We start from the raw sequence: 26337 nt of genomic DNA, 5'->3' as shown, positions 1-26337 counted from the left end.
TATTGGGCGATATGTACTTACTCGCAAGTGTACTTAAAGTGAGTGTCCTTAAACCGGGGTATGCCTGTATGTCTTTTTTCTAATGGAGGATGTTCAGTATGCCATTATATGTGGTTTTATTTATTTCTCCCCATTATATAATAATTATATATATATATATATAAAATCGCTGACATTTGCTCATATGTATTATATTATATTATATATATAAGAATCGATAAAGTATACATGACTGTATCATGCACATATCATCCTATTAGAGTCTCCTCATTTTCCAACCTTAGACTGCTATTACAAGCCTCTAACCAACAAAGAAAGTCATAAGGGCAGGGGAAAGGAAAGAGACAAGGGAACAGGGCACAACAATAAAGCCGTACAACAGACAAGATGCTGGTACTCAGATCGGCCTAATCGCCTACCATGAAGTGGGTTAAAGCCCCGTACCTTTCAAAGAGGTTAAACGGCTACGTCAACCGGGGAGCAAGTTTAAAAAAAGAGATATTTATATTAGATGTACCACATGTGGCTATTCTAGAACACACGAAAATAAGATAAACGGGAAAACCCAGGGTTAGACTCTGAGCCCTATGTGTGCGCTGATCCGGAACAACTCGCATGAACATCTATTTATTTTTTTGATTATTGAAAATCTCTCTCTCTCTCTCTCTCTCTCATATCTCTCTCATATCTCTCTCATTCATATCTCTCTCTCTCTCTCTCATTCATATCTCTCTCTCTCTCTCTCATTCATCTCTCTCTCTCATTCATCTCTCTCTCTCATTCATCTCTCTCTCTCTCATTCATCTCTCTCTCTCATTCATCTCTCTCTCTCATTCATCTCTCTCTCTCATTCATCTCTCTCTCTCTCTCTCATCAAAAAATAAATAGATGATACCGTTCTGTGGCTAACAAAATGCTTTTATTTGTGCGAGCTTATGTGTATATATGTTTTGTCAATTGGATGTAGCATTGGGCACCCCTATCTTTTGTTGTATACATTTGCCACGCTCAGTAGCACTCCTTTTGACAAAAAATATAATATATATATATATATATATATATATATATGTAGTGGGTGTTGGAGTTTGAGCTAACTGGAAACGTGTGTGATTTTATATTCTTTCCATGCAGTATTTATGTTCCCATTTGTTTCTTCACTCCTATCCCTCACATATTTTGGTTCAGGAGAAGCCTGTAATATTTGACTAGTGTCTTAGTTCAGGGATTGAGTTAAATGATCCAATGCGCATGCAGGTTACCTTGGTTACCTGGACGCTTTAGCAGCGTGAGCTAGATACAGCTGATATTGACAAATTTAGTCAACAAACAGGGAGATCGGACGTCCCACAAGATGGTGGCGCCGCACCGGAGTAGGTCTAGATGATTTTCGCAAGGCTTCTCTGCATCACGGAATAAGGAACAGGTGTTTTATTAACCATTTATCAGTTTGTCTTTGCACCCCCCTTGAGAAAGATCTCTCTGCAGAATCGAAACGTCGAATTGGGCGTCTATAAGGTACTGTATATGCGGAATACACCGTTGGAATCCTGGACTGAGTGCTGTCTTTATTTACCCTTTGCAAGAACGTTAATATCTTTTACATTATTTTTATTAGGCAGGCGCCATCACTTTGCAGTGTTATTTGGAGTGCTAGCAAATATAAATATATATATATTTATTTTATTCCCCCCCCAGACAATGCCACAGCACTGGCTTACTTAAACTAATAGGGAGGCACAAGGAGTTCACAAGCATTGAAAGAAGTTTCAAAGATCCTGTCTTGGGCAGAAGATTGTTTTCCTCACATAAGGGCAAGGAAATCAAATATCTCTGCAGATTTCTTAAGGAGAGTGGTCCCTGAAACCAGACGTGTTCAATCAAATGACTTCCAGCTGAGGAGTCTCAACTATAAACCTGATGGCAACAGGAAAAAATACAAAACTCCAGGTCTTTTTCCCCCGAAATCACAGATCGAGAAACAACCTTTACAGAAGCAATGTTGATGCAGTACAACTTCCCACTAGTAACTTTTTCCTTCTCTGTCCATGATTCAGAAAGTTCTGACAAAGATCAGGAGGCAGAAGGTAGAGGCAATTGTTAGAGTCCCATTCTGGACAAAAAGGCAGTGGTCTAATAAAGATGTCCACAAAAACTCCCTGGAGGTTACCTCACCTACCTGATCTTCTCACACAGGGACCAATAAGGCAGCCAAATCCAGCATTCCTCATCTTGATGGCATGGAGACCGAGGAGCGGCACTTAAAGAACAAGTGACTGTCAGACAAAGTAGTCCAGACAATGCTCTACACTAGAAAGCAATCTACTTCCAAAATATACCATAGAGTGTTAACAGGTTTTTTTCAAGTGGGGTGCCTCAAGGCTTAGACCCAATGAAAGCCAAGTCACCTAATGTACTTGATTTTTTTTGCAGTGTGGATATGCCAAACCTTAATTCACTGAAGGTTCACGTGACACCATTGGGAGTGTTCTTTAATACCGCTTTAGCTAATGATAAAGATGTTTTTCATTTTCTCAAGACAGTCGAGAAACTCAGACCTCGACTCCATCCCCTGGTGCCTGCCTGGGATTTGAATATGTTTTTTGAGGCATTATCTTTTGCTTCTTTGGAACCATTATTACAGATATCGGATAAATGGCTTACCCTCACGGCAGTGTTCCTTACAGCCATTACTTCACCGAGAAGAATTGGGGAAATTGCAGGCCGTGTCTTGTAAAGCACCTTATTTTAGGGTTCACCAGAATAAAAGAAATAGTTATGCAACCTGTATCTCCGTTCCGACCTAAAGTGGTCTCTGATTTTCATATGAACCAAGTGGTTCCTTCATTCCATCCAAGCCCCAAGGGTAAAAACGAGAAGCATTTGCATGGTCTAGATGTGGTTAGAACCGTATCTCATTATCTTATTAAATCACAGTTATAATAGTTCAGACCGGTTGTTTATACTGTTCCCCAGTATCAGAAGATACTGCCCATGTCTCTTTCTTCTATCGCTGGATGGATCAAGCTATGTATACAAGAGGCATATATGCTTAATCAACTAGATTGTCCATGAGTGATTAATGCGCATTCTACTAGGGCCATAGCTACTTCATGAGCCAATAAGGCCCTTGCCTCATCAGAAGAAATGTACAGCTGCTACACAGTCTTCACAGAATACTTATATTAGACACCACAAGTTAGATGTGTCGCCTCTCGAGGCTAAGTTTTGAAGAAAGATTTTACGAGCCATAATACCAGACTCTTCCTACCCTTAAGTTGGTACTGCTTTGGTACATCCCGATCGTGTGTATGGTCATGGGAAGGAAGTTTGACAAAAGTATACATTTCTTATCGTTATTTATATTTGTCTGAGTGCTTCCATGACTGTACATAATACATCTACACATTAACTTGTGACTTAATAACTTTACTTAAATCAGCTCATTTACACTAATGAATTTATCTTTATATACATATGGTTATAGCTATATCCATGTACTGTATACGTGTCCAATTTATTTATTTACTGTGTGCAGTTGTTAATTACAACCTCTATTTGTTCTATACTTTGAATATGTTTCGTAGCAGACCTTGTCTGTTTTATATTATAAGTAGGGATTTCGTGTTTATTTTTTTCCGTTTTTCCCATGTTTTCATCTTATTAAAACAAAATCTGTGTTAACTGAAAAAAATTGACACAAATCTGAATTTGGTGGTTATCTTTGCACTCTATACCTTCCTTTGTGTTACCTTTGTATCTATATATCTTGTATCCGTGGCTGGGTTGCTAAAAGAGGTCTAATTCAATAAGAAATTGTGCTTCATTATCGGTTTTAACTGGAAGTGCAAGATGATCAGTTGGTGGTGTTTTTTTTGGGTGTTTCCAGGTTAAAACCAAAATCTGGAATCCCTAATACTATGTTTGCACACACTTTTCACTATGTATATGAGACACGTATGTATTTAACACTAGTATATTTTTACAGCTACATCTTACACATAGTGACGTCACTAAGGCAGCAACATCACCCGATCAGCATAATTTTTGTGCCGTGTTTGCAATCTACCCTGTGGTTTAGGTCTCTTCAGTGTTTGTTGTTCTTGAGAACGGCTCCAATGGGGAACAAAAAGTCCCAAATATATTTCACTGGAGCGCCTATACAGATAATATAGATATATATATATATACACACACGCACACTTTTTAAAATGCAGTGCTGTAATGTACGGAGCACAGTACACAGAATTTTTCAGGCATTAGTCCCTGTCCCATAGAGCTTACAATCAATTTTTCTTGGGTGCCAGATGCTTAAAGAGAATAAGTAACTTACTAAAGGTAAGAAGTAGCTGACATTGGGATTTTAAATGTGTTGCAGGCCCCTGAGTTAAACTCTATGATATTTTGTGTGTGTGAAGTACAAATCTAGACAGGAATATTTACGAACGAATCAGCACTGCCGCTACTGTAGAACGGACTTTGGCTTCCGCCTGCTATTACTCATGGATAAAAAAACAAAACAGGCAGCTATCCAGAGAAGTACTGGCTAATGAGGGTCACAATGCAGAAGTTACGATTCGTTCTTAAAGAGGCATCTTTAACGCATGATCAAAAACATGTGCTGAGATCTCTCGATGCCCCCAAGAAAACAATAAAAGAATGGCAAGATAATGGTACTACAACTGCAGATAAGAGATCCTTTACAGCATTGATCCTGCATTCCTAGCTTTCTCAGTACTGCGGTGTCCTAAAGGCTGGGTCCCCAGTGCAACTGGCAGCATGCACAACTGCGTGCACGCCTCTCACCAGCCCCATACCTCTTCCCTAGATGTCCCTAGTGCCTCCTTGTGTCCAGGCTCACTACACACTGACGCGTCAGCCAGCAGGGGATACAATAGGATTGTGATCCCAAGCGGAGACGCGTCACGTGGTGTGGCAGGGAGCCAATGAGGAGGGGAGATCACCGGCAGCCTGGCATAAACGGGAGGGGGGTGGGGTGGATACACACACAATCAGATCCTGGGATGGGATCTCCGCTCCCACACAAACCCGCAGCCTTGACACTAAACAGATGTGATGTGGCTCCAGAACTGCTATAGCTTGGCATTGCAATCCGTTGCTGCAGGGATGAGGGGGGTTGGTCGGGGTGGGGGGGGGGGGGGTGCACTGTCTGTATACTGCCCTGACCTGGGAAAGCTCTAATGTAAACGGGCAGCCCCTCTGCACCCCGTCATGGCCCCACCCCGAACCCCGCGCCTAAAACGAGAGCACGTGGACACAGCCCTACGAAGTGAGGAGAGCTGACAGCAAAGGGGAGAGCACGTGGACACAGCCCTACGAAGTGAGGAGAGCTGACAGCAAAGAGGAGAGCACGTGGACACAGCCCTACGAAGTGAGGAGAGCTGACAGCAAAGAGGAGAGCACGTGGACACAGCCCTACGAAGTGAGGAGAGCTGACAGCAGAGAGGAGAGCACGTGGACACAGCCCTACGAAGTGAGGAGAGCTGACAGCTGCAGAGAGGAGAGCACGTGGACACAGCCCTACGAAGTGAGGAGAGCTGACAGCTGCAGAGAGGAGAGCACGTGGACACAGCCCTACGAAGTGAGGAGAGCTGACAGCAAAGAGGAGAGCACGTGGACACAGCCCTACGAAGTGAAGAGAGCTGACAGCTGCAGAGAGGAGAGCACGTGGACACAGCCCTACGAAGTGAGGAGAGCTGACAGCAAAGAGGAGAGCACGTGGACACAGCCCTATGAAGAGAGGAGAGCTGACAGCAAAGAGGAGAGCACGTGGACACAGCCCTATAAATTGAGGAGAGCTGATAGCAAAGAGGAGAGCACGTGGACACAGCCCTACGAAGTGAGAAGAGATGACAGCAAAGACGAGAGCATGTGGACAAAGCCCTACGAAGTGAGGAGAGCTGACAGCTGCAGAGAGGAGAGCACGTGGACACAGCCCTACGAAGTGAGGAGAGCTGACAGCTGCAGAGAGGAGAGCACGTGGACACAGCCCTACGAAGTGAGGAGAGCTGACAGCTGCAGAGAGGAGAGCACGTGGACACAGCCCTACGAAGTGAGGATAGCTGACAGCTGCAGAGAGGAGAGCACGTGGACACAGCCCTACGAAGTGAGGAGAGTTGACAGCTGCAGAGAGGAGAGCACGTGGACACAGCCCTACGAAGTGAGGAGAGCTGACAGCAAAGAGGAGAGCACGTGGACACAGCCCTACGAAGTGAGGAGAGCTGACAGCTGCAGAGAGGAGAGCATGTGGACACAGCCCTACGAAGTGAGGAGAGTTGACAGCTGCAGAGAGGAAAGCACGTGGACACATCCCTACGAAGTGAGGAGAGCTGACAGCAAAGAGGAGAGCACGTGGACACAGCCCTACGAAGTGAGGAGAGCTGACAGCTGCAGAGAGGAGAGCACGTGGACACAGCCCTACGAAGTGAGGAGAGTTGACAGCTGGAGAGGAGAGCACGTGGACACAGCCCTACGAAGTGAGGAGAGCTGACAGCAAAGAGGCGAGCACGTGGACACAGCCCTACAAAGTGAGGAGAGTTGACAGCTGCAGAGAGGAGAGCACGTGGACACAGCCCTACGAAGTGAGGAGAGCTGACAGCAAAGAGGAGAGCACGTGGACACAGCCCTATGAAGTGAGGAGAGCTGACAGCAAAGAGGAGAGAGATCTACATGCCGGAAGCGCTGAAATATTCACGCGGTCCCGGTTATAATGCGGTCTCATTCTGTGGCCCCCCAGGACCGCGTTATAACGGGGTTCAGCTTTATAATGAAAGAAACAAACATAAAAAAATATATAATATCAACTGTCTAAAAAAATAATCCAACTGATTAGTAGATGAGTAATGAGCTGGACTTTTTAATTTGATATATTTTCATTACATTTAACCCCATGGATTCCTCCTACTAACTTTGGGGAGGACGTGTTACTTTATTTCTTCGTCTTCATTATTATTACTAGTTTTTCTTTTTATCATTTACACTAAGTTTGTGCAGATTTTTCACATTGGTGTTTTTTTTGTTCTAGCGCTGTTTTAGAAGAATTATTTTCCGTATATATACACACTTTTCTTGTGTTGATAAAGTAAACATTTTCTTACTTTTCTACTGTGCCAAATTCCATCCCAGGTATGGCTGCATGAATATACCTAATGTATAATGCATGATGTTCTTTAAAAATAAACTCGGCGACAAAATGTAAATGATCATCATTGCTGGGAGTGACTGCATGTTTCCACAGCAGCGAGTACTCCTCTAGCCATTTATATGCAGATATTTCTTTGGAGTGCACAAAATGTGCAGCCTCATGGGGACCGGCTTGTGGCAAACAAAAATATAGGATTGTGCATCAACTTGCAATGTTCCTGTTCTAATTATGCCAGCCTTGCACAAAAAACAAACAGACCTGTGGATTTTAAATCCCGCCGGCAGAATTAAAACCACAGGAGCCAGATACACAGAGTGTTAATGGGATGAATTCCGATTATAGGGACATGAAGCAGGAAACCCATTTCTGTACGAACAGTTAACACGTACGCTGGTCGCTTCTGTATATGAAGAATTCTGCAGGATGAAAACGATGTAACGGTCCCATACAGAGTAACTTGGCCTCTTCTATGTAACCCTATGGGTTCCCCATGACGTAGCTACCGCAGCATGTGATCTCCAGGCACCCCATGACATAGTAGCTGAGTCGTATAGTAGTCGCTTGTTTTCTATGGCAGAACGCGCTCCGTGTACTACTGGGAGCCATGAACACAATCGCGGCCAGCTGAGGAAAGTTCTGTCATCGCAATTGCGCGCAGCAGTCACGTGACCGCGAATTGCTTTCGGGGATACGCAAGGAGCTAATAAGGGGAGATTTCAACTTTATTACATTGTTCTTCACCAATTGTTATTTTTTAACCCCTTCAGTGCCCTAATGACATATGGTATAAGTCAATAAAAATGCCACGCCATGGACCCCCCATCCCATTCAGGCCGACCGCCAGAACAAAGAGCATCGCGTGAAAGCTCCGCAGAGCGCTCAAGTGATGTGGAAATTTTTGAGGGTCCCAGTGTCACTACATAACTCCCATTCCTTACAGAACAAAGAAAGTAATACATTTTAACATAAGTATAGTATATTAAATGTCAGAGCCAGTGGTCCAAATAAGAAAAAAAGGGGACCAGTACGGTCTTGGATTTAGGATATATATATATATATATATACACACATATACACACACATACATACACATTATTCATGCTGCACAAATAGGAATGGGAAGAGAGATCTTTTAATATAAATCCTTTTTTTCTTGACGTGGAATAATTTTTAAACTACTTACAGAGTATTAGTGCAATTGGTTTAATGTAAAAATATACCAACCACCCTTAACCCTTGGAGTGCCAGAGGGGTTCACAGAGAAAAAAAATACAGTAATTTATATCAAACTAAAAAATGTCAATTGATTAGTAGAAATCAGCTGGACTTTTTTCATTGACTGGCTGATTTCAAGTGCTGGTTGTATTAAGTGTGCAGTTAAAACTAAAAGCAGTTTAAACAAGGAAGGGGTTAAACAAGGTATAGTATATTGAAATACAGTTTATTGTTAGTTATTATAAACTTCATAGTTGCTACAATGAGCAGGATTGAAAATGCCACTCAATGCACATCTTGCCACATGTATGTGCATTTGGAGCAGCTGTTCCAAGGAGCATACCGCTGTGAGAAGTGTGAGCAGGTGGTCTCTTTAGAGTCAGATTGCTGATCTGAAGAGGAAACTTGCAATATTGAGGGACATTGACAATCTTGAAAGGGGTTTAGTACTCACTGAGCAGGCCCTTGCTTAGACTAGTGGTGCAGATGGTGGCACTGTTAGTGAGGAGCAGATAGGTAGCTGCATAACAGTTAGAAGGGGAAGCAGGGGCAATAGGGAGAGGCAGGCCAGTTCTGAGCTGACCATCCCAATAGATTTGCCATGTTGAGTGAAGATATTGGGAGTGTCAGGGCAAGAATGGCAAGGCTGGGGGAAACTGATTCCTCTAGCTGCCAGGGGAATAGGTCCTCCAGCACAGAAGGGAATCAGGATGCTCCGGTACAAAGAAAGATTGTGGTGGTAGGTGGTAGGGGACTCCATTATTAGGAAGGTAGACAGGGCAATCTGTTGCCATGACCACATGAACCGAACAGTTGTTGACTCCCAGGTGCTCAGGTTTGGCACATAGTGGATCAGGTAGACAGATTGTTGGGAGGGGCTGGGATTGACCCATCGGGCTTGGTACATGTTGGCACCAATGACAAAGTTAGAGAAAGATGGAGGGTCTTAAAATTGATTTCAGGGATCTAGGCCAAAAGCTTTAGGTAAGGACCTCCAAGGTAGTATTTTCTGCAATACTACCAGTGCCATGCGCTACCACAGGGAAACAGATTATGGAGGTTAATGCATGGTTAAGAAAGTGGTGTAGGCAGGAAGGTTTTGGGTTTTTAGAGCACTGGGACTCCTTTTCTGAGAGGTGCCATCTTTATTCTAGGGACAGATTGCACCTCAATGAAGAGGGATCTTCTTTGCTAGGGGGGAGAATGCTAAAAAGGTTGGAGGAGATTTTAAACTACGAAGGAGGGGGGAGGGGAATTAAACAGATAAACTAAATAGAATAGATGAGGAAACAATGGGTTATGGAGGTAGAATGGGGCAAGTACGAGTTTGACAAGCAGCGAGATACTCATAGTAAATACAGATAATACTAGAAAACTTCTAAAGACTAAAAACCAAGTTGGCGCAGAAAGGAAGGAGAAGATAAGATAATAGTATAGGCTGAAAAAAACTTAAATGCATGCTTGAATTAATAGCTACAATGGAGCAGTATATCATAGGCATTACTGAAACATGGTGGGATGAAACGCATTACTGGGCAGTTAATTTAGAGGGTTATTCCCTTTTTCGGAAGGATCGAGCAAATAGAAGGGGAGGTGGAGTATGCTTATATGTTAAATCGGATTTAAAACCTATTATAAGGGAAGATGTTTATGAAGGGAATGATGAAAATGTAGAGACCTTGTGGATAGAAATTAGCAGTGGAGGTAAATGTATAAAGAAAATGCTTGTAGGGATGTGCTATAAACCACCAAATATCTGTGAGATGGAGGAAGCTAAAATACTATAAATGGAGAAGGCATCAAAACTAGGTCATGTTTGTATAATGGGTGATTTTAATTATCCAGACAGACTGGGGCAATGCGATTAGTATTACAACAAAAGGAAACAGGTTTTTGGGGGTGCTTAAAGACAATTATATGACCCAAATTATTGAGGAACCAACCAAGAGAGAGTGGCAATACTGAATTTGGGAATATCAAACAATGTAGAAGTAATAGCAAATATTCAAGTACTGGAACATTTGGGTAGCAGTAATCATAACATGGTCTGATTTGAAATAAATTATCAAAAAACAGATTACTTGGGTTCAACAAAGACCGTAAACTTTAGAAAGGCAGATATTAATAAACTGAGGACTAATCTACAAGTAATACATTGAGATGATGCCTTTTCAGGGAAAAATGTAGAGTATAAACGGGCAGTCTTTAAAACATTGTTATAAAAGCACACTCATCAGTGTATACCCTTGGGTTATAAGTATTAAAGAAATTAGTCAAAACCAATGTGGCTACATAAACAGGTAGGGGAGGAAATGGAAACGAAGAGGCAGGTGTTTAGATTCTTTGTCAGAAGGGACGGAGGCATCGTATCAGAATTCTAACGAATGTAACAAAAATTGCAAAAGTGGAATCAAATTAGCCAAAATGGATAATGAAAAATTGATTGCAATAGAAAGTAAGATCAACCCTAAAAAGTTATTTAAGTGCCTTAATAACAAAAAAACGAGAAAAGAAAATATAGGACCCTTTCCGTGTGAGATGGGTAGGCAGATTATTGGAGATAAGGAAAAAGCAGAGGTATGAAACAAATTCTTTGCCTCTGTGTTTACCAGTAAATAATCCATTTCTATTGTAGGGCCACAGGAGGAAGCCACAACCTCTATATTAATGACCAATTGGTTAACTGAGGAAGACGTTCACAGGCGGCTTGAAAAAATTCAAGTAAATACAGTAAGGCACCTGGCCTCGATGGCATACATCCAAGAGTTCTCAAAGAGTTAAGTTCAGTAATAGTCAAACCATTACATTTAATATTCAAGGACTCCATTTCCACAGGCTCAGTACCTCAAGATTGGCGTAAAGCAGATGTAGTGCCTATATTTTAAAAGGGAGCTAGATCACAACCAGGGTATTACAGGCATGTAAGTCTGCCTTCAATAGTGGGGAAACTACTTGAAGGTTTAATAAGGGATAATATTCAGGAATACCTAATGGAAAACAAAATAATTAGTAATAGTCAGCATGCATTTATGAAGGATAGATCCTGCCAAACTAACCTTATTTGTTTCTTTGAGGAGGTAAGTAGGACTTTAGACCAGGGTAATGCAGTTGATGTGGTCTACTTAGATTTTGCAAAGGCTTTTGATACGGTTCCACACAAGAGGTTGGTGTACAAAATAAAGCAAATTGGACTCGGTCAAAATATATGCACCTGGATTGAAAACTGGTTGAAGGACAGACAACAGAGGGTTGTCATAAATGGAACTTTTTCAGGTTGGGCTAAAGTCGTGAGTGGAGTACCTCAGGGATCGGTTCTGGGACCTCTGCTTTTTAACTTGTTTATTAATAACCTTGAGATTGGCATCGTGAGCAAAGTCTCCATCTTTGCTGATGACACTAAATTGTGTAAGGTAGTAGAATCAGAAGCAGGATGTAGTTTATCTCCAGAATGACTTGGAGAGACTGAAAACTTGGGCAGGTAAATGGCAGATGAGGTTTAATACAGATAAATGTAAGTTTATGCATTTGGGAAGGAAGAATAAACAGGCGACTTACAAATTAAATGGGGATAAATTGGGGGAATCCTTGATGGAGAAGGATTTAGGAGTGCTTGTAGACAGTAGGCTTAGCAATAGTGCCCAAAGTCATGCAGTAGCTGCAAAGGCAAACAAGATCTTATCTTGCACTAATCATGCAATGGATGGAAGGGAAGTAAACCTAATTATGCCCCTTTACAAAGCATTAGTAAGACCACACCTTGAATATGGAGTACAATTTTGGGCACCAATCCTAAGAAAAGTCATTATGGAACTAGAGAGAGTGCAGAGAAGAGCCACCAAATTAATAAAAGGGATGAACAATTTAAGTTATGAGGAGAGGCTAGCTAAATTAGATTTATCTACATTAGAAAAGAGGCGTCTAAGAGGGGATATGATAACTATATACAAATATATTCGGGGACAATACAAGAAGCTTTCAAAAGAACTATTAATCCCACGGGCAGTACAAAGGACTCGAGTCATCCCTTAAGGTTGGAGGAAAGGAAATTTCACCAGCAACAAAGGAAAGGGTTCTTTACAGTAAGGGCAGTTAAAATGTGGAATTCATTACCCATGGAGACTGTGATGGCAGATACAATAGATTTGTTCAAAAAATGTTGACATCTTTTTAGAAAGGAAAAGTATACTGGAATATACCAAATACAGTAAGTAAACATGGGAAGGATTTTGATCCAGGGAATAATCCGATTACCAATTCTTGGAGTTAGGAAGGACTTTATTTTTCCCTTTAAGAGATATTATTGGATGATATGTCATCTGGATCAATAAGGAAGTACAGATATAGGATAAAGTATCTGTTGTCTAACTTTAGCATAGGTTGAACTTGATGGACGTGTGAGTATACACACACACACACACCCACACATTACACACACATACAAAAACCGTAAGCGCTCAATCAAAAATACCCACTGAATGTATAAAGAGATAATAGTTTGACCCAGTGTAAGGTATAACAGGGTATACAACTGAAAATATTAGACAGACATATGCTATATAAACTATGTGTAGGTGCTAAATACAATAAAAACATATAATAAAAAATATACCAAAATAAATTAAATATAGCTGAGAAAACAGTATCAATTTCTATTTCTAATATTGGATAGCCCACAGATTGTCCATGACAAATCAATAAAAATTGGATATAAGTTCATAAACATCCGCAGACTCTCACAGGATGAACCGCATCCGAAGTGAATCCAGCACGAAAAGAGAAAGAGAGGTGCGTGCCACATAGCGTGATTCTGCGCAGAAATGTTATTCTCAACAATATAAAGTATAAATTAGCACACTCACAAGTGCAGCTAGAATAAGAACATTTAGAGTCAGTCAATTTCATATGAGATGATACTCATCTGGAACAGCTCATGTCTCAGTCAGGAAACTTGTAGCACTCCACAGGCGATATTGAAACAGTTCGTTCAAAATGTATGAGCTTCCAGGATACCAGTAGAACAATTAGAATGAGATCGCAACTACTGCTGTAATAAAAAGTAACCTGTTTGACCACAATTAGGGATAGATGCAGGCAGGTCACTCGATACACAGCCTGCTCGTGGTAACAGAAAGACGTATCTTATAACTACACTTGTGAGTGTGCTATTTTATACTTTATATTGTTGAGAATAACATTTCTGCACAGAATCATGCGTCTCTCTTTTCCTGAGAGAGATATATCTACCTATCTATCGATATCTATATATATATATATATATATATATATATATATATACACACACACACACACACACACACACACACACACACACACACACACACACGTATATACACACACACACACACACACACACACACACACACACACACACACACACACAAGCATATATATATATATTTATATATGTATGTGTGTACACACATTTGTAAACAAATGTCAGCCCCTACGGCACATTGCAAACACGTCATCACTCCTCCGGTGCAATCACATGATCGCGATGCGAACGAGAGAGAGGAAAGTCCTCCTCTTCCCTGCCAGGTCCGGTCAGATCGCGCAGAAAAGAACACGATCTCCCCTACAAAACGAGCACATTGTATACATGGCATAACTACTATGTCATGTGGCCCCTGGAGTGCCAGACTTCATGACGTGGTAGGGCACTCAAAGGGTTCTCAACCTTTCTTTGAACCTGGGCACGCAACCCTTCTTGCTCACGCGCACAAGCTCACGCGCACAAGCTCACCACACTCACCCTCCTGTCACACATATTCATGCCCTTATTCTCAACATTCCATATTGACAACTCACTCCTTCGTCACAGAGTATCCTCACACTTCTGCTCAAATCGCTCACTCTCTCTCACATAGCACACTCATCTCATTGGCGCGAGGAGACTGCAACCTGCCTTTCCTCTCTCTCCTCAGTGCCAGGCTCAGAAAGGAGTGTGTGTACAGGCCGACCACAGCCTTTCAGTCTCCAAACATTGCGGGATATGCCAGCGGAGCAGCGGACAGTGTTACCCGAGGGGGGCCGCAGCACTCATCGCAGAGGGGTAACGGCTAGTAGCGGACTTAAAGATTTCTGCTGCCTGTAGGCCTGGGGTCATGTGACGCTAGAGGAGGGGGGCACTCCAGAAAAAAGGAAAGACTTTCTCACACACAGATTTCTCCCCCGTAATTTGGCACCGCCACCCTCCCCGCCCCCCAAATAAAAATTGCTGCTCTACGCTACATACACCTCGGCCCAATGGGAAATCCGCCAGTGGCCATGCCACCATGCGTGAGAAACAGTGGGTTAAAGGAACAATTCATGCAGTTTTCAATTTTTTCATTTTGTAGCACAGGTTCGAAGGAGGGGGTCTCCTCTGCTCCCAGAGATACTTAGCTGCGAAGAAGGGGCTAGTATGCACTGCGGCTGAGCAAGCTGGGGTTTAAAGCTTCCACGATGATGTTACGGTTTCCTATTGGCCCAGCTTGGTCAGGAACTTTGAAATTCCGCCATTATGTGAACCCTGCTAGTCGAGCAGAGCTGCTACTGGTACCCCCTACGAGGTATGTCTGGAAGCAGGGAGTCCCCGGACCTGAAATTAATGGGGTTCAGCTCGGATTGCCACTATAAAATAACCATTTAACTTATTTGTATCTTGTGAAAAATGAACGTGTGTTGCGTTTCTCCTGAAGTAATGAATTAAAGTGCAGCAGCTACCTATGTTTATCTATTTAACGGATTAGGGTTTCAGAACCCGTAGCTTTAATGACAGACAGGGAGTCTTATCCGCTAAAGACAGTAGATAAAGGTTGTTAAAAAAAAAAAAACATGAAAGTTATTGTTACCATAGAAATGTAAAAGCGATGTGAGAATGTCGCTGTCCTTTGTGCACATTTGTTCTAGGAAGGACTGACCCCTTAAAAGGAGAGTGGAATTTATACGTTTGCAAATACAAAAGTGTGGTAATCTGGGTGTGAAAATAAAAAAGCCATTGCTGTTTACCATTAATTTTCGCAATGCAGAAATATTTCTACACATAACTATTTGACATGAACATACCGTCATATGTCCCACTTTCCAGCAGTGCTCCGCTGTCCTCTAGAGCTTTGAACTGCTCAACGGGAATGAAATTATAATCGACCTCTGGGACTTCGCCATCTCGTGGGGAGCGTGTTGTACCTGGAGTGAAACAAACAGGAGCAACTTTGAGATTCCTTACAGCCTGTGCCAGGGAAGGCTAAAAAAACACTTCTGTTAAAGAATTGGGCCCATGGGGACTCTGATAATCACAGCCCGAGATGGGAATCCGAAGAGAGAGAGGAAAAAGTTCATGAAATTCTCATTTGAGAGAGCGCTTCACTTTGTAAAACTAGGGCAATGAATTATGTAGGAAGAGGAATTGCAAAGAACAGAAAGTTTTGCGGAGTCCGGGAGGCATGGCAAAGATTGGAGGAGATGGGGATTTCTTTTCACTGTAACTAAACTAACTATGCCCCCGTTTGAAAACATTCGTGTTTAAATTACAGCCTTAATATTGAACATTCAAGTTGATTGGGGGTTCTGTTAAATTGCCTTCGGTGGGCAGAGAATTGCTGAAATCCAGTCAGCTCCTATCACCCTTTTCTTCCCCCTCGTGCAACCGTGACCCCTATTCCTTCTTGCCTCATCCAACCCCCTCCTGAATTCTGCTCCCCATACTCACACACATTTTCAACTACTCGATCCGCTCAGATACCTCTCCCTCTGCTTTCAAACATGCAATAGTGAAAACGATCCTTATAAACATCACCCTTTATCCCACCTCCCCATCTATCGTCCTACCTTTCCTGCCTTTTGCAACCAAGCATCTGAACACCCTGTTTATTTGCACTTAGTCCATTTCCTCAACACTCAAACTCTCTGCACATTGCAATCTGACTTCCAAACCACTCATTCCATGGAAACTGCCTGATCAAAGTAGCTAATGATCTACACATTGCCAAATCTAAAGGGCTCTAAATTTAGCCTGACTTCTCTGCTGCTTTTGACACGGTCGACCACCATCTACTTCAGCAAATTCTTTGCTCCCTTGGTATCTACGACAAAGCCCTCTCCTGGTCCTACTCTGATCTCTCTAACTACTCTTTCATTGCCAACTCTTATTCTTATCCTGTCCTCCTGTCTGTTGATGTGCCTGGGAGCACCGCTTTTCTTTCTATATATTGTACACACTCACTTGGTGATCCCAATAGCTCCTTTGGTTTAAATTAACAACTCTACGCAGAGGACACACAGCGGTATCTTTCAAACCTTAAACTTACTCCAGACATCCAGTTCCAAATCACTAATTCTCTCTCTGCTGCAATGTCAGACTGAATGGCCCTACGTCTCTTGAAACTTAACGTGGCTAAAATGGAGCTCATCATTGTGACGGTAGGGGTAGATTTGGTTGTTCTAAAATAAAGGTTAAGCCCACCATTACCAATGTCATCGATATGATGTATTTATTTATGTATGTAGTTTATTGCACCAGTTCTATATATGTTATTCGTAAAGTATGTAAAACAGTGATGTGCAGCTCTGTTCAAGAGAGTGGACCTGTGCAGGGGTTAACTCTCTGGCAAAAGGATCCGTAATCAGAGTTTGGTATTGTAGGCCTGGACACTGATGGGATTAGGCCCATTGTTGAGGAACATGGGAGAGGTCGACCACCTGCGGATTGTACTTGTTCTGCAAGAAAACTGTAATCCCTGGGGCTATATCTGTATTGTATGACTGTGGAGGGGAGTTGTGTGGGCATTGTTCTGTATCTGCCTACATCCTGTGGACTATGTTAAGGATAGGAATGACCATATTTGGGAATGCTATTTTGGTCTTCCTGGCCCACCTTCAACCCCAGTAATCCCCTCAAGCGGGTCTGGGGCTGTGTGCAGAGACCAGGACTATTGTTTCTACCCAGACTAGCTGGAATCTCCCCGATTGGGACGGGGATAGGTATAAATACTCCTTCTCCCCAGCCTCAAGAGTAATTCTGGACCTGATGGCCTTTGTGAAGGCTGTGTTCTGATAGAGCTGTAAGAGCCGACAGGGAGCCAGCAGAAGGAAACCGAGTAGACCCATTTCTGGGGTCTGGAGGAACCGGAGGAGCTGCGGCCTGTGTGTGCAGCGTCGGCCTGAGCTGTTTCGAGTGCAGCAACTGTGGGGAATTTAAAACTGCTAGCTAGCGGAGATCAAGGCAGTGCTGCCCATACTACCAAGGACAGCGGCACATGTTGGGTACCCATATCAGGGTAAGCTTTTGGACGTAGGTCCCCATACCTTGGGCTTTAGCTTCGTTCCCCCTGGTGTGGTGTGGTGTGGTGTGGTGTGGTGTGGTGTGTGTGTGTGTGTGTGTGATATGTACTGGAAGTTTGTGGAAACTTTTTTAAAAAAAAATCACTTTTGTTCAACTCTGCAGTTCTGTCTAATATACTGATCCCCTGTTTAATTGTTCTGGTCTCCCGTGACAATCATAATCCCCCCCCCCCCTAAATTAGGCCCAATTCCTGAGTTTACTGTCAGTCAATAACACTATCATTCATTCAGTCTCTAATCCACCCTTTTCTCTGTCGCTCAAAAACAAACTCTCACACATGCCCTCATTAACTCCTGACTTGCCTATTGCGACATTCTCCTTTCTGGCCTTCCTGCATCCCAACTCTACACAATCAAAAATGCTGCTGAGAGTGATAACACTATCTTCTAGGTCAGTCTCTGCTCCTCTCCTCCTGTAATCCCTTCAATGTCTCCCCATCAAACTCCATGTTAACTATAAAGTTTCACTCTCCTTCAAGACAACATTGTTCTACCACCTCTCACATCTCCACTCTAATCTCTCGCGATACCCTTTCTTGTTCCTTATGCCCCGCTGAAGGCCGTCTCCTCTCCGTTCCATTTGTCTCTACAGCACTCTTACATATCAAATCTTTTTCACTTTTAGCTCCCTACCTGTGGAGCTCCCCTGCAGCATTAGCAAACGCCCCATCCCTCCCCATCTTCGAGTCACGCCTAAAAGCTCACCTCCTTAGCGAAGCACTGGGTTAATTAGGGCTTGAATCTTCTCCTTGCACTCAGTTACCCCTTCAATCATGTTCTATACTGAACTTACTCCTATTGCATTATTGTTTAACGCACTTGTGTAACTTTAGATATGATCTCCCTGTGCAACCTGTATTAAAATACTGTAAAACACTGCATACATTAGTGGCTTTATATAAACATATACATAGAGAACTGAAATCTCCTGCACTGTACGCAGTAAAGTGAAGCAAGAGGGTTTATGCAATTTCCTGAAGCAGCAATCCCCTCTACTACTCACCACCAAACAACAAGGGGTCATTTCAAAGTTTAGAAAAGGATTTCAAAATACTTTTACAAAAAGGTGTCAATCCGCTTTCATGTAGCCCCAAAAACATGCCACTGTTCTTCGTTCACTTTTGTCTAGCACTGGAAGACACCTTACTGCCCATTCACTTTTAAAATATCATTATTTAGTGAACATGGACCTTAATCTTTTAAAGCAGCAATCCCCCCCCCCCCCGGCACTCCACGGGTCTTGCAAAAAATATAAAACCCTATTTCATCCGGTGGTTCGCTTCGATTCGATGTTTGTGTCTCTAACACAGACTTGTGTTGAGATAACTGTGTTAGAAGCTGAAACGTCGCGCCAAACCACCAGAGTAAATATTGTTTATATTTTTGCGAGACCTGTGGAGCGCCAGAATTTATTAGGAACGCCGTTTTCTACATAATAAAAAAAAGGAAGGAGGCGTTTGCTTTACGGTGAGTAAAGTGGACGCCGCTTTAATGCTTTGGGGCGCGACACCACGAGCGATCGCTTGATGGTGACGTCACCGTTTATGCGAGTTGATGAGGAGCCTCCACACATTCACAAGATGTCACCTAGCAGACGAGCAAGAAGCTACGTCATGGGGCCCCTCGTGTGCCAGACCTCAAGGCGAAGCTACGTCATGGGCAACCCAAAGGGTTAAACATCTCTGCCATTGGTTCTAATAGTAGAGCTATTGCCATTGAAGTAAATAAGAGCACTTTACTGTACTATAATTGCGTGTGCAATTTTTGCTGGTCAACAGTGTTCGTGCACAGACGAAACCAGCCTGTAAAATGTCACTTTGAGAGTACTTTGGAGGCACAGATTTAGTAAGAACAAGAGGTCAACAGAACAGAATGTACCAAGTCCATATTTACAAGAACCCACACATAACAGATCAGGTTTGTCACACGTCTGCGAGTTGTTGATGGAGGCAGGGATTGGGAAGGTAAAGCACAATGTTATTGTGCATTGCAGAAAACATAAGGTGTTTCAAGGTACAACAAAGGCTGTTTTATCATTCAAGTCAAGGATTTGAAGGCCTTTGCCGGTGCAAACTCTTCTTGAGAAGGAGTGGCTCAGTGAGTAGACACTGACTGACACTGAGATTGTTGCAGGGGAGCCTGGTTCAATTCCCTGTGTCTGCTCTTTGTGACCTTGGGCAAGTCACTTTATCTCCCTGTGCCTCAGGCACCAAAAAAACATAGATTGTAAGCTCCACGGGGCAGGGACCTGTGCCTGCAACAAATGTCTTTGTAAAGCGCTACGTACAACTAGCAGCGCTATACAAGAACATGCAATTATTATTATTAACACAGTGACCTCAGATAAAAAGGAGCAGCCAGAGAAAATGCAACCCCTCCCAAGTCGCCGCTCACCATTTTTTATACGTGTAGAAAAACTTAAAGGTGTAACATTTTGGTTAAAAGAAAAGCATCAATCACCCAGATGTGACCCCTTAAACATATTACTGCCATGGCTGACTTTTGTCTTAGAGCAAGCATTTTAAAGCAGTCCAAGCTGGCGTTTTTTTTTTAAATTGTATCTTTCCCCCCCCTTTAATATGTGCATAAGTACAATCCACACAATAAGTAATTAGCCAAGTTGCCGATCGAGCCGTTCTCCTGTGATCGATCATGGAAGATTCAGCTCGTGGGTTCACTAAATGGCTGTCAGTGCAGCAGAAGAGGACCAAAGATGCAAAGTTCTATGGGGAAAATCATGTGACCAGGTAGTCACTAGATACAATGGGTGCACTGCTAGAGAGAGGGCAGAGCTCAAAAAGGGGTTTGCCAGAGCCTCTTTCAGAAAAGGAAGGGGATGCGACGTAAATGGTTGCTATAGAAACAAAAAATGCTTATTACATTATAATACATTAAAAATGTAATTTAGAGTTGTTTAAAAAAAAAATATTCTCATTGTACAGAACTGTTGCTTGAGTGCTAAAACTCTGACTCAGGCCCTCATTCTCTCCAGTCTCGATTACTGTAACCTGCTGTCCGGCCTTCCTGCCTCTCACCTGTCACCTGTCACCCCTACAATCTATCCTAAACGCTGCTGCCAGAATCACGCTACTCTTTCCTAAATCTGTCTCAGTGTCTCCCCTCCTGAAATTCCTCTCCTGGCTTCCGATCAAATCCCGCATCTCACACTCCATTCTTCTCCTCACTTTTAAAGCTTTACACTCTTCTGCCCTCCTTACATCTCACCCTAATTTCTCGCTATGCACCATCCCGACTCTTGCGTTCTGCTCAAGGATGTTTTCTTTCTACCCCCTTTGTATCTAAAGCCCTCTCCCGCCTTAAACCTTTTTCACTGACTGCCCCACACCTCTGGAATGCCCTTCCCCTCCATACCCAACAAGCACCCTCTCTATCCACCTTTGAAACCCACCTTAACACACTTGCTTAAAGAAGCATATGAGTAGCACCAAGGATAATACTTAACACGATACATAAAGCTTGGCCCCCTGCAGACGCACTTACCAGAACGCCCTCCTACTGTCTCTGTATGTTCTCCCTACCAATTAGATTGTAAGCTCCTCGGAGCAGGGACTCCTCTTCCGAAATGTTACTTTTTTTTTAATGGCGCCATATAAAGACATACATATCTTATACTATATTAGTGAAAGCACTGTATGTTTGCCTGCCTGCCTGGATGTCCGGTGTCCCTAGGGGAAATCTCATTGGTCCCTTGGCCCGCCCGCCCCCGCACACCTCTCATTGGCCTGAGGCGGAGTGACAGGCCAAAGGACACACAGGGACACACACACACAGGGACACACACACACAGGGACACACACACACACACACAGGGACACACACACACACAGGGACACACACACACACACACACACACACACACACAGACAGACACACACACACACACACACACACACACACAGTGACAAACACACACACAATGACAGACACACACACAGTGACACACACACACAGTGACACACACACACACACACACACACACAGTGACAGACACACACACAATGACAGACACACACACAGTGACACACACACACAGTGACACACACACACACACACACACTGTTACATACATTAGCGGGCTCACAGTTAGCAGCACCCGCGCGCACCTCCTCCTCTCCCCGTGTCTCCCGCAGCTACATTCAGCGGGACACACACACACTATTATTACCCCTTCAGCGCAAACCCCCCCAACCCAGTGTCAGCGGCCGTGCGAGACCCCCCCTCTATATCTCCCACCTCTCCCCCCCCCCCACACATATACATGCCCCCACCTCCCCGGCGCTACAACTCACCCCTCCCCGGCGGGGGAACAGCCAGTGGCCAGGCAGGCTGCCTCGCGGCGCCGAGTGCCCAAGATGGCGGTGCCCGGGACACAGCGGGGGAGCGGCCACAACACGCTGCCTCCCGCCTCAGATCCACGTGGGACCTGCCGGACGGGTGAGTGAGCGGCCTTCACCTCCCCTCACCCACCCCTCACCCCCCATCACCTCCCCTCACCCCCTTTCACCTCCCCTCACTCCACTTCTCCCTTCCACCCCCCTTCACCTCCCCATTTACCTCCCCTACCTCCACCCCCCCTTCACCTCCCCATTTACCTCCCCTACCTCCACCCCCCCTTCACCCCCTCCCCTCACACCCCCCCCTTCACCTCCCTTCCACCCCCCCTTCACCTCCCTTCCACCCCCCCCTTCACCTCCCTTCCACTCCCCCCCCTTCACCTCCCCTCCACCCCCCCTTCACCCCCCCTCCACCTCCCCTCCACCCCCCCACCTTCACCTCCCCTCCACCCCACCCTTCCCACCGCCTCCCCTCCACCTTCCCACCGCCTCCCCCCCCTTCCCACCGCCTCCCTTCCCACCGCCTCCCCCCACCCCTTCCCACCGCCTCCCCCCACCCCTTCCCACCGCCTCCCACCCCCCTTCCCACCGCCTCCCTCCCCCCCTTCCCACCGCCTCCCACCCCCCTTCCCACGGCCTCCCACCCCCCTTCCCACGGCCTCCCACCCCCCTTCCCACCGCCTCCCACCCCCCGCCTTCCCACCTCCTCCCACCCCCCGCCTTCCCTCCGCCTCCCCCTTCCACCTCCTCCCCCTTCCCACCACCTCACCCCTCCCCCCCCTTCCCACCACCTCCCCCCCCTTCCCACCACCTCCCCCCCCTTTCCACCACCTCCCCCCCTTCCCACCACCTCCCCCCCTTCCCACCACCTCCCCCCCCTTCCCACCACCTCCACCCTCCCCCCTTCCCACCACCTCCCCCCCTTCCCACCACCTCCCCCCCTTCCCACCACCTCCCCCCTTCCCACCGCCTCCCCCCACCCCTTCCCACCGCCTCCCCCCACCCCTTCCCACCGCCTCCCCCCCCCTTCCCACCGCCTCCCCCCCCCCTTCCCACCGCCTCCCACCCCCCCTTCCCACCGCCTCCCACCCCCCCTTCCCACCGCCTCCCCCCCTTCCCACCGCCTCCCACCCCCCCTTCCCACCGCCTCCCACCCCCCCTTCCCACCGCCTCCCACCCCCCCTTCCCACCGCCTCCCACCCCCCTTCCCACCGCCTCCCACCCCCCTTCCCACCGCCTCCCTCCCCCCCTTCCCACCGCCTCCCACCCCCCTTCCCACGGCCTCCCACCCCCCTTCCCACGGCCTCCCACCCCCCTTCCCACCGCCTCCCACCCCCCGCCTTCCACCTCCTCCCACCCCCCGCCTTCCCTCCGCCTCCCCCTTCCCACCTCCTCCCCCTTCCCACCACCTCACCCCTCCCCCCCCTTCCCACCACCTCCCCCCCCTTTCCACCACCTCCCCCCCTTCCCACCACCTCCCCCCCCTTCCCACCACCTCCCCCCCTTCCCACCACCTCCACCCTCCCCCCCTTCCCACCACCTCCCCCCCTTCCCACCACCTCCCCCTTCCCACCACCTTCCCCCTCCTCCCCCTTCCCACCACATCCCCCCTTCTCTCCCTTTCCTCCTCCTTCCCACCACCTCCCCCCTTCCCACCACCTCCCCCCTTCCCACCACCTCCCCCCTTCTCCCCCTTCCCACCACCTCCCCCCTTCTCCCCCTTTCCACCACCTCCCCCCTCCTCCCCCTTCCCACCACTTTTCCCCTCCCCCCCACTCCCCTTCCCCCCCCGCTCCCCTTCCCCCCCTCCGCTCCCCTTCACCCCCCCTCCGCTCCCCTTTCCACCCCCCCCTCCGCTCCTCTTCCCCCCCCCTCCACCTCTTTTTCCCCTTTCCCCTCCCACCCCCTCCCACACTTCCCCCCCCTCCTCTAACCCTTCCCCCCCTCCTCTAACCCTTCCCCCCCCTCCTCTAACCCTTCCCCCCCTCCTCTAACCCTTCCCCCCCTCCTCTAACCCTTCACCCCCCTCCTCTAACCCTTCACCCCCCTCCACTAACCCTTCCCCCCCCTCCACTAACCCTTCCCCCCCCTCCTCTAACCCTTCCCCCCCCTCCACTAACCCTTCCCCCCCCTCCTCTAACCCTTCCCCCCCCTCCTCTAACCCTTCCCCCCCCTCCTCTAACCCTTCCCCCCCCTCAACCCTTCCCCCCCCCCTCCCCTCTCTAACCCTTCACCCCCTCCTCTAACCCTCCCCCCCCCTCCTGTAACCCTTCCCCCCCTCCTCTAACCCTTCCCCCCCTCCTCTAACCCTTCCCCCCCCTCCTCTAACCCTTCCCCCCCTCCTCTAACCCTTCCCCCCCTCCTCTAACCCTTCCCCCCCTCCACTAACCCTTCCCCCCCCTCCACTAACCCTTCCCCCCCCTCCACTAACCCTTCCCCCCCCTCCACTAACCCTTCCCCCCCCTCCTCTAACCCTTCCCCCCCCTCCTCTAACCCTTCCCCCCCCTCCTCTAACCCTTCCCCCCCCTCCTCTAACCCTTCCCCCCCCTCCTCTAACCCTTCCCCCCCCTCCTCTAACCCTTCCCCCCCCTCCTCTAACCCTTCCCCCCCCTCCTCTAACCCTTCCCCCCCCTCCTCTAACCCTTCCCCCCCCTCCTCTAACCCTTCCCCCCTCCTCCACCCCTTGCCCCCCTCCTCCACCCCTTGCCCCCCTCCTCCCCTTCCCGCCGCCCTTCGCCTTCATGCCCGCCTTACCGCCTCCCCACCCCGCCTCTGCCTTTCACCCGCCCTTACTCCGGCCGAATCTGCCTTTCACCCACCGCCTCACAGCCGCTGCACGCACTCAACAGACACCCGCCACACTCGACACATACCTGCCGCCACACACACCTGCTGCCTCCCGCCCCTACGCACCGACATCACTGACCCACCGCCTCACACCCTAGCAGGACCCCCACTCACAGACAGCACTCACAACCCACACGCCAGCCGCCGCCTCACACCCTTGCAGTACCCCCACTCACAGACAGCACTCACAACCCACGCGCCACCCGCCGCCTCACACCCTAGCAGGACCCCCACTCACAGACAGCACTCACAACCCACGCGCCACCCGCCGCCTCACACCCTAGCAGGACCCCCACTCACAGACAGCACTCACAACCCACGCACCACCCGCCGCCTCACACCCTAGCAGGACCCCCACTCGCACACAGCACTCACAACCCACGCGCCACCCGCCGCCTCACACCCTAGCAGGACACACGACTCAGATTTTTACATCACTTATGGCACCAAAATATACATTGTACTGTGGTGTGGTTACAATAAACCATTTTTATACAACATCGTATTACATTTTCTTCCATTTTTCTTTTCAATATTATTATCCAACCTTTACAACAAACAGTCACCTATTGTTCCACGATTTATAAATAATACTACCTATTACGCATTTACATCCCGGGCAACGCCGGGTCTCTCAGCTAGTATAATTATAAAAATAAAAAAAAACACAGGATATTGCTTGGTCTGCAGCTTTAAAAGGGCAATCCCTGCAAAGATCGGAGCGTACTAATGGCAGTGACATGTTTTCGGGTCACATTTGGGTGATGGGTGCATTTTTTCCCCCAAATCTGACCCCTATACATATTCTGTTAAATCATTTATTAAAGTATATTTGTAAACATGGTGAGCGGAGACTTGGGACAGGTTTGATTTCCTCTGGCTGCTCCCTTTTATCCGATGTCGCTGTGTGTTCAATAAGAGTTTGCATAGGCAGACCCCCTCTTCCGCCCTCCGCCCCCAGCTTTACTGGCTTCCAGAAAACACTTGATTGACAGACACTTCCCCATTCAAAGGCCCCTGAAATGGAAATTCTCACTGATTCCTTCTCCAATAAATGAAAGCAGCCAATCATGGTTAGATTAGTTTAGGGAAGCCAACCAGTCGATTGGTGGGCACCAGGTGCCACGAGGGCGTATGCAGCCTCTACCGATTGCAACCCCAGCAGCCCCCTCTCCCCTGTGTGTGCAGAGGGAGTAGAGATGGTGCTGGTGAGAATCGTAGCTTCTTCCCACTCCCCGAGTTGCCTAACGACAGTGCTAATCACCAATTCCCAAAGTAAGGACAGGAGAGGGACAGTATTCATCGCTGTGCCGGCATGAAGAAGCCGACTCGAGGGGGTAGGGAAAAGCTCCAACCCACGACTGCAACATCCCTGCTGCCTGTGCCGGATATCTGGTTGTCCATCACTGAACTAAA

General features: G+C 46.7%; 1 protein-coding gene across 2 annotated transcripts in view; it reads right to left on the bottom strand.

The window, feature by feature from the left end:
• Positions 1–26337, bottom strand: part of MAGI3 (membrane associated guanylate kinase, WW and PDZ domain containing 3) — a 261214-nt gene that overhangs the window by 93696 nt on the left and 141181 nt on the right. For both annotated transcript variants that reach the window (XM_075615295.1, XM_075615296.1), the window contains exon 3: positions 15446–15565. In XM_075615295.1, the coding sequence (XP_075471410.1) occupies positions 15446–15565 (120 nt within the window). The remainder of the gene's footprint in view (positions 1–15445; positions 15566–26337) is intronic.

The sequence above is a fragment of the Ascaphus truei genome, chromosome 9 (genome assembly GCF_040206685.1).
Source record: "Ascaphus truei isolate aAscTru1 chromosome 9, aAscTru1.hap1, whole genome shotgun sequence".
Classification (NCBI taxonomy): Eukaryota; Metazoa; Chordata; class Amphibia; order Anura; family Ascaphidae; genus Ascaphus; species Ascaphus truei.
This window is presented reverse-complemented; position numbering and strand designations above follow the sequence as displayed.